Genomic DNA, 9,645 nt, shown 5'->3' with positions numbered 1-9,645 from the left:
CTCAGAGAAATGTTTGTTTTTACTATTTTATCTCAGAAAAGGTTTTTTTTTTACTATTTCACCTGAGAAAAATGTTTTTTTTTTACTATTGTACCTCAGAATTTTTTTTTTTTTACTATTTTTACCTCAGAAAATGTTTTTTTTTTTACTATTTTACCTCAGAAAAATGTTTGTTTTTTTACTATTTGATCTCAGAATTTTTTTTTTACTATTTCACCTCAGAAAAATGTTTTTTTTTACTCATTTATTTTTTCTGTCAGTGAATATTGATGATTTTTATCACGTGATTAAGAAAAAGCAGCCGAATCGTGTTCAACACCTGTGTCTGTTGCGCACATGTGGGACGATGACACCCCGCATTCCCGAACTTCCCGTCGGCCGATTCTCAAAGCCGCGTGATGGCATGGCATCAGAGCGGAGCGCAGGAGGAGTGTGTGTGTGTGTGTATGTGGACTGCATTTGATTTAGCGTTAACTTTAAACTCCACCACATCCATATGCTAAAAAAACCCACTCGTCTCACATCCTGGTAATTACCAGAGAAAAACAGCTTCCTTAAATACATCGTTAAATATAAACCTAAAGTTTCAAAGCGCAAGTCGATGATAAACAGAGCTGGTGGAAGGAGTCTCCAGTGTCAGTGCAGCGTACCTTGTGGAAGCTAACGAAACAAGCTGCGGGTTTTAACTGTGCACACGCACACGCAAGAAGGCTCACGTAGCTGCTGAGCGCAAACGTACACGTTACCAAAGTGATGGATATTTAGTGTGTGTCAGTGTGTTATTGCATTAGTGTGTGGTAGTCTGTGTGTGTGTGTACCTCGAAGCAATGACCTAATTACATACTCCGGCTGTGTTTATTGCTCATTACACAGTTGACTCTTAACGAGTCACTTTGTACACATTAATCACAATATTACTGAAATAAACACACACACACACACACACACACAGAGGGAGAGAGAGGGAGAGATTTTTTCAGTTTTTCATTACCATCATTCATCAGTCATTTCTGTATTTAATATGAATTCAGTTCTGTTTTACGTGTGTTAGCGTGTGTTAGTATGTAAACGTGTATTAGAGTGTATTGGTGTGTGTTCGTGTGCATTAGTGTGTGTTAGTATGTAAAAGTGTATGTTAGTGTGTATTAGAGTGCATTAGTGTGTTTTAGTATGTAAAAGTGTGTTAGTGTGTATTGGTGTGTGTTAGTATGTAAAAGTGTATGTTAGTGTGTATTAGAGTGCATTAGTGTGTTTTAGTATGTAAAAGTGTGTTAGTGTGTATTGGTGTGTGTTAGTATGTAAAAGTGTATGTTAGTGTGTATTAGAGTGCATTAGTGTGTGCTAGTGTGTTTTAGTATGTAAAAGTGTGTTAGTGTGTATTAGAGTGTATTGGTCTGCATTAGTGTGTGCATTAGTGTGTGTTAGTGTGTATTGGTCTGCATTAGTGTGTGAGTGTATTGGAGTGTATTAGTGTGTATTTGATTGTGTTAGTGTGTACTAGTGTGTATTAGAGTTAGGGCTGGGTGATTATAAATTATGCCACACTGCACATTTTCGGAGATATCGCAGGTATTATTTTTTTAAACATTTTAAAAAGTTGATAATTCACACACACACACACACACACACACACACACAAAAACCCTTCAGTGTTCGGATAATAAACTTCGTAAAAAAAATAAATCCATAAGCTCCTTTATTTTCCTTTCCAGTTTAAAGTCAGTTATTGCTGTAGACATTTACGTTTCTAAATTGTGACAGGAACAATTCAGTGAACAGAAAATGTCTGATGATGAGTGCTGATCGGATCAGACGGTCCGAGAGTTTCAGTCCGTGGCTTTATATTTCAAAAGTTCATCATTAAAAGGCATTAGAGAGCTCAGACTGGCAAAGTGGGACTAAGTGAGCTCTGCTCACTGTATTTAGTCTCTACATTCAGTGTGCGTGCGTGTGTGTGCGTGTGTGTGCGTGTGTGTGTGTGTGTGTGTGTATACACTTCATCATTACATCATCTACATCCCTGAAAATCCACCCTGCCATCACCTCTGATAAGAAACCTCTATAAAACTCGCTCTCTCTCTCTCGCACACGCACACACACGCACGCACGCACACACAGGAAAGATAAGGCAGAAATGTCTCTATAATTTGTTGACTTTATTATAGACAAAATATATGATCTGCACAAACTCCGTCAAGTCATTATTTACAGATTTGATGCTGCATTTACAGAAAAAAAAAACAAAAACAAAAACAAACAAAAAAACCCCAAAAATAATTACAGGGAAAAATCATAAAAATGAATAAAAACACCAACACAGAGAGAGGAAGTCAAACCTACCCATTATCCCGGGATAAATTTAAGCGCTATTATTATTATTATTATTAGTATTATTATTATTAATAATATTATTCATATTAATATTATATTTACAAAACTCCAAATATCCATACATATTTATTGATTTATTGATTGATTTTATTTCATGTTTTAGAATGTTTATGTGTGGCGATCAGGTCGTGACGACTCGATGCGGATTCCTGGGACTGAAAGAGAGAGACACAAAGAGAACTGTTTAAGCCTTCAGGGTAGCACAATATCTCGTACATAATTATCGCAATATTTCAGAGAAATACTCGTTCCGAAATCTCTAACGGTCGTACGATATATCGTTCTTGCGATATTTACAGCAATATTAATGGTTGTACGATATGTTGTTTTTTGTTTTGTCTTTTTTTGTGATATTTCTGAGCAATATTAATTCGTTAGTGTGACTCACAGAAACCTATAACGGTTTGTACAATATATTGTTTAGTAATAATTATTGCAATATTACAGAGAACTGTTCATTCAGATGTTCAGAAGAACTTTCCGAGCAATATTTATTCGTGACCCGTAGAAGCATGGTGGTATGATGTATATTGTTTTTCCATGATTGCGATATTCGTGTGCGATATTCATTAGTTAGTGTGACTTGTACAACCAATTCAGGGTTGTATGCTATATTGTTTCTCGTCATTATTGCGATATTTAAATGCATTCGTTAGTGCGAGTTATAGAAGTGTAAAATGGTTGTACGATATATTGCTCATCATTATTGCCATATTTCAAAGCAGTATTGAGTTAGAAGTGTGACTTGTGGAAATCTATAACAGTTATTGTACGTCATTATTGCGATGTTCCCAACCTAAAACGGATGAACCGTAAGTTGTTTATCATCATCGTTACGATATTTCCGATTAAAAGTGTTCGTGCGATTGACGGAAACCTGGAGTTGTTGTGGAATATATCGTTTATCGTCGTTAATGCTATAAAAAGTGGGGAAATATATTTATGTAACGCGTTGTTCGGTTTATCATTAGAGCGACGTTTTAGACGAAGTTCCACCCAGAGGTGGGAAAGACTGGAATATAAAATTTCAGTGGAATGTTGAATCATATAAGGGGTGTGACTTATTTAAACCAAACAGGTTTAAACTAATTGTTTAAACCTACAGAGCTTACATAGTATTTTGTTTACTGTTATACTATTTTATAGTAAGATTCAACTATTGGTGCCTATTTAAAATTGTGAAGTGGCGATATGTTAGTTAGAATAGTTATGAGCGCTATGATGGTTATGATATAGTTTTGATAGTTGGAATAGTTATTATAATTATGCTAGCTATGATCGGTATAGATACGACGGCTATGATAGTTATAGTTAAGATAACTAAAATAGTTCTAATAGTTATAGTTTGAATAGTTATGATAGGTACAGCAGTTATGATGGCAACAGTATGATAGTTATAATAGTTAGTTATGATCGTTTGAATAGTTATGATGGTTACGATGGCTACGATAGTTAATAGTTATACTTACTAGAGTTGTAATAGTTATGATAGCTACAGTATGATAGTTCTAGTTATGATCGCTTGAATAGTTATAGTTATACGTACAAGAGTTGGAATAGTTATGACATTTGTTAGTTACGACAGTTACTACTAGTTTACAACAGTTATGAAAGTTTGATGGTTATAGTAGTTACAATAGTTCTGTTAGTTACAGTAGTATTTAGTTAGGATAGTTGTAAAATGATGAAAGTTACAATAGTTGATGGTTAAGTTAGTTATGAAAGTTGCAAAAGTTACATGAGTTATGAGAGTTTAAACAATTACGATAACAGTTGCAAAAGTTAGTTATGATAGTTGTGGTAGTTATGATAGTTACAATAGTTATAGTTATGATAGATATGACGGTTACAAATAGTTATGATGGTTATGACGAGTATGATGGTTAAAATCGTTTTTTGCATAGTCAGACAACTAACATTAGTTATGATGGCTCTGACAGGTTCTCAAGTTCTAATAGTTCTGACAGTTGCGATAACCGAGTGTCAGTAGTTACCCTAGTTGTGATGGTTATGAGAGTTTCAATAATGATGTTAGTTATAATACTTATGAGAGTTTTAATATTTTTGACAGTCGTGTTAGTTACATTAGTTATGATGGTTACGATGATTAAGTTAGCTGGTTCAAATTTGAATTTCTGCAAACACAAACGTGACTGTTAGCTATAATGCCCTGGATTCACTTATAATTATAAACAAACTCCACGTTCTGCTTAAACGCGCCGCCTGTCCGAGGAGCTGCTCTCCGTTTCCAGCTCAGTATTTATAAGAAATGAGTGATGAGTGTAAAGCCTGGAGAAAAGAACATCGGGGAGGGTCGCGGTTAAAAAGGGGGCAAATTCTCCCCCGGGGGGCTTTATACACACACACACACACACACACACACACACACACACACACACACACACATAGAGCCTCCCCTGAGATGGTGCAGGCGGGGGGTTTGACCTGCTTTGTCACACACTCTCTATCTTAAAGCACTAAACACTGAGCCCATAATAATAATAATAATAATAATAATAATAATAATAATAATAATAATAGTAACTATTTTGTATCAGTTTTTGGTTGTATTTTATAAACTAGACTAAAAAGACATTTTTAATAAATACTTCAAGATAAACGTTTCTGTTTATATGTTGTGCTAATAAGGAATAAATAAATACATTAATAATAATATAGAAAACGATCGTTTGTAAGGTTCGGGTTATTTCATACTCGCCGTTTATGTATTTCTCTTTTCAGTTCATTTCTCCTGCTTTCCTTTATTAATTGTAAAAACAAGGAACAGACTCGACTTTCTTGGTCGCGTATAATATTTTATGATACTATATTAATGCTGGTAATATTTATTTATTTGTTTTGTTTCAATTTGACTAGTCATTTTAACTTATAATAGCACTCTCCTATTAATGGTGGAAATTATGACATACACAAATATGTTAGAAACTGCTTTGTGTGTGTGTGTGTGTGTGTGTGCGCGTGCACGTGTGTGTGTGTGTGTCTGTGTGTTTACCCGTCGTGAAGAGGTCTGAACGAGGACTTTGTGATGGTGTGTGTGGGCGACTCGACTCCCCGCTCTGACAAATAAAAAATACAATCAATAATAAATGAGGTGATTATGGAGATGTGATCTGCACTGAATGGGTTAATAAATCACACACACACACACACACACACACGCACACGCGCGCGGTCCCACTTCTCGTCATCACATTTATCACCACACTCACACACACATAACGCAGTTATCGTTTACTCTGACTCGACTGCAGTTGTGCTTTATTATATTATTATTATTATTATTATTATTATTATTATTATTATTATGCAATATTACTGGGTTAAAAAGAGAGAAACATAAAGTGGTGCTGGAAAAGAAAAGAAAAGAAAAGGAAGAAACATACACAATAAAAAAAAAAAAAAAAGATTGTGTGTAAGGAGTCAGGAATTAAAGAAGAGTTCCAAAGATAGATAAATAAATAAACAAACAATCACGTATCAAAAAAATGTAATGATCATACTATATTATAAAAATAATTCATTCATACATGTAAACAAATAAAATGTTGTTTATTGAGCAAACATCTAAGTGTTGAATTATAAATGAAAGAAATATAACGTATAAACTAAACAAAGAGATGTAGTAGGTGTGATAAATAAATAAATAAATAAATAAAGTTATAATAATGCATAAATAAATGTTTTGCTAATGATGGTTTAAGAAAAGTTTTATTAAGAAAAGTTTTATTCGAAATATGTGAACGTTGTATAAAAAGTGGTTTATTAGTAATTAAATGCATCATGTTGATATATTAATATATTTAAAGATGGACAGCGAGAGGGAAAGAAGTGTATTACCTGTGTGTTTGGGGCTGAGCTGCTCTGGGCTTTTGTCCTTCTCCATTACACCCTGCTGCTGCTGCTGCGGTTGTTGTTGTTGTGTTTGATGATGATGATGGTGATGGTGATGATGGTTCTGATTTACTCCCACCAGCGAGCGGACGTTGAGCAGCGAGTTGTGGCTGAGGAAGGCGCTGTTGTTCCAGCTGTGGATCTTGCCGATGGGGCAGGTGTACAGTCTGTGGTTAGCGAGGAAGGCCGGATGTTGGACGCCAGCGTTTTTGGACACGTCCGGACTCGTGGCCGTCTCCGCTAGCGACCAGATCTTGGGTTTGCTGCTGACGGGGAGCTGGAGGCTTGGCGATGTCATGATGGTCATGTTTTTGTTAGCGTTAACATGAGCGTTTGCGTGCGCGTGTGCATCGTCTCGCTCCTTGAGGAGCTTGCGTGCTCGTTTGTCCTCGTCCTCGTCGTCCTCGTCGTCGTCCTCCTCCTCCTCGGCGTTGCTGCGATCCCCGTCGTTCTCGTCGATCTTATCGATGTCGATGCTCTCTAGGTCGATCTCCTCCTCGTCCTCGCGCTTGTCTTCGTTGTCGCTGCCGAAGATCGCGCCGTCTTCGCCGTCCTCCTTGGCGCGCGCGCCCCACGTCACTTTGTTCTCCTTCTTGAGTCTCCGCCTGGCGTTGGCGAACCACGTGGACACCTGCGTGAGCGTCATCTTGGTGATGATGGCCAGCATGATCTTCTCGCCCTTGGTGGGGTACGGGTTCTTGCGGTGCTCGTTCAGCCAGGCCTTCAGCGTGCTGGTGCTCTCACGCGTGGCGTTCTTGGGCCTCGACGCGTCGCCGTACTGGAACCCGGCGTAGGGGTAGAACGCGGCGGGGGACGCGTGGGCGGCAAAACTGACGCCGGGGCTGTCCTTTAGATCGTACTGTGAACCCTGAACACACACACACACACACACACACACACATTAACTTTCGATTCAACAGAGAACTAAAATCCTAATGCTCAGCTCTGTCTTAGAGTATTCAACTCACACCGAATCCAACACTCTCAGTGTTGAGTACATTTAAAAAAAAAAAAAAAGCTTCTAACTTTTTCTCTCTCTCAGAGGACATGTACGGGTCGCTTCGGCGAGTCGGTTCGACGCCGTGCGCTGCGTTACTCAAGCTCAACCTTTAAACCCCTGCGAAGTTGATTCCCCTAGGTGTTCATTTGCGCCTCTAGGATTTGGACGTGTCCGTGGTGGACAGTGTCGCACGAGTACAACCGCACAGCAGTAAGAGCGAACCGAACACTAAAGTCACTGACCACCGCGAGAATTCGCTATTCGCCGCAAAAAAAGCGCACACCGTAGGTTAACTGAGCGCTGTAAGAGTTGTTAACGCGACAACGGAACACTGTAGCAGTGAACGCTGCACGTTAAATCAACACTCCACGCCTTTAATCAAACTACGTTCGTTTAACGAAACACTGCAAACTAAACTCCGACCACTGCAGAGAGCTAACACTGTAGGTTTTATAAACACCACAGCAGTGACCACTCTAAACACCGCAACAACTGACCACGTTAACACCGTCAGAGTTCAACACCAACATTCTACGAGTGAACTCGAAGCCCCGCCGGATCTCGGGTGCACTTTAAACACCGCACCGAACGCAGAGAATCTTCAACGCTACGGTACCTCAACGCTAACGACCGCCACAGCCAACTAACCGCCGTTAACGACCGCGTCCGGACCGTACGCTTGGATTTCCCGTACCCCTGTCCCGAACGTCTTCCTGGCGTTCCTATAACGCGACTCGCCAGCCGATGAACACGACACTTCAGAGGTAAACGCAACACCATGTGAAACACCGTCTTCCCCCTGAACTTTAAACCGATCAGGAATTAAATGCTAATAAATAAATAAATAAATAAAAATCACCTCACAAATCCACACTGGTCACTCGATAAATACTTAAATATATATAAATATATATATATATATTTTTACAGTGTTTCCACCTAGATAAATGTAAAGAAAACGACCGATTATAAATCTAAGCGATATTAGCCCGCGTTTCATCGAATACTCGACAGCTGTTTCGCCAAAAGTTGCTTTTAAAATGTAAACTAGAAAGTGTTTATTCGGTGCTAAGCTGACTTTTTGTAGCCCGGATCAAAATGTTAACGAAATTAAAACGCGTGTTTAGCGTGTCCCCATGATTTCATTTAACACTGCTGTGGTGGGGTTTTTTTTGGTGTGTTTCGTTTTGTCCCCCCCCCCCCTCCATTTCGTTCAGCCCGTCAGCCTTAACCTTTGACCTTTAACGGCGGGACGTCTGCTATTGTGTGACGTGAGAAAATGACACGCGGGACGTCAGACCGAAACGGTGACGTGTGAAACGTGAAAAATAGATCGTGTGTGTACAAGTGGTGTGATTTTACGTAATTGCATCGTATTCGTGCACGCTCTCATATTTATTTATTTATTTATTTATTTGAAGGGAAAAAAAAAAACTAAACATTAATAACTATTGGTTATTAAATTGTCACATTTCGAGGGGGGTGGGGGGGTGTCAGGAAAAAAAAAAGAAATACATTTAATTCATAAAATTAAATAATATGTACACTACTAATAATACTAATATATAATACTTCATTGTAATTTAACAAATTAAACCCAAGAACAATCTTTATCTCATCTCAAATCAGGACTTTTTATCTCGAATTAATTCAAGGTGCTATATTTTCCATAGTATGAACAATTTAACGTGATTTTTTTTGTTGTTGTTGTTGTCGTAAAAAATTTTTTATTAGCAATCAATCGAGAGAAAAGTTATTTTGTAATCATCAATAAATTCATATGCAAATTTAACACCATCAATAAACCTGAACGTTGCTGTATTTCCGGGCTGTATTTGATTCCTTTTTTTTTTGTTTTTGTATTTTATATATTTATATATATTTAGGTTTCTGTGTCAGGGAGAGAGAGAGAAAAAAAGGAGACATCATCCATCTTTACTTCATAAAATCTAATAGCGTTTTAACGATCAGATGAATGATTTCAAACAGATATTTATTCAGTCACAGTCTAGCGATGGAAGAAACTCGGGGAAATGGAGATTTACTCTTTTATACACTTCAACACCATGAAGTGATTTAATCCCTCAAGCGTGACGTTTGTTGTTGTTGTTGTTGTTTTTTGTTTGTTTTTTAAACATTATGTAAAATTTTTTAAAGCGTTTTATTAATTTGAAGAAGCAACATTTTCCTTCACTGACGTTAATTTAACACCGGAAATCATTCCAATCTGACAGGAAGCTGCTTTCCGATAAATACTTGAGTCAGAGATGAATCGGATCTTTTCACTCGGGTTATTTAAAGATAAATAAAACGCCGAGAAATGTTCATTAGTGTAGATTTAA

The 9,645-nt window shown here is 37.7% G+C and overlaps 1 protein-coding gene across 1 annotated transcript in view; it reads right to left on the bottom strand.

Annotated features, from left to right (window-relative positions):
- Window positions 1-2,142: 2,142 nt before the first annotated feature.
- The window catches only part of irx1a (iroquois homeobox 1a), an 8,432-nt gene continuing 929 nt past the window's right edge, over window positions 2,143-9,645 (bottom strand). The window contains exons 2-4 of the mRNA XM_053649272.1: window positions 6,250-7,171; window positions 5,405-5,468; window positions 2,143-2,546 (exon numbers count right to left, since the gene is read on the bottom strand). Of these exons, the coding sequence (XP_053505247.1) occupies window positions 2,513-2,546; window positions 5,405-5,468; window positions 6,250-7,171 (1,020 nt within the window). The 3' untranslated portion in view covers window positions 2,143-2,512. The remainder of the gene's footprint in view (window positions 2,547-5,404; window positions 5,469-6,249; window positions 7,172-9,645) is intronic.

This window comes from Ictalurus furcatus, chromosome 1, assembly GCF_023375685.1.
Source record: "Ictalurus furcatus strain D&B chromosome 1, Billie_1.0, whole genome shotgun sequence".
Classification (NCBI taxonomy): Eukaryota; Metazoa; Chordata; class Actinopteri; order Siluriformes; family Ictaluridae; genus Ictalurus; species Ictalurus furcatus.
Note: the sequence above shows the minus strand (reverse complement) of the source record. Positions and strands in the feature narration are given on the sequence as shown.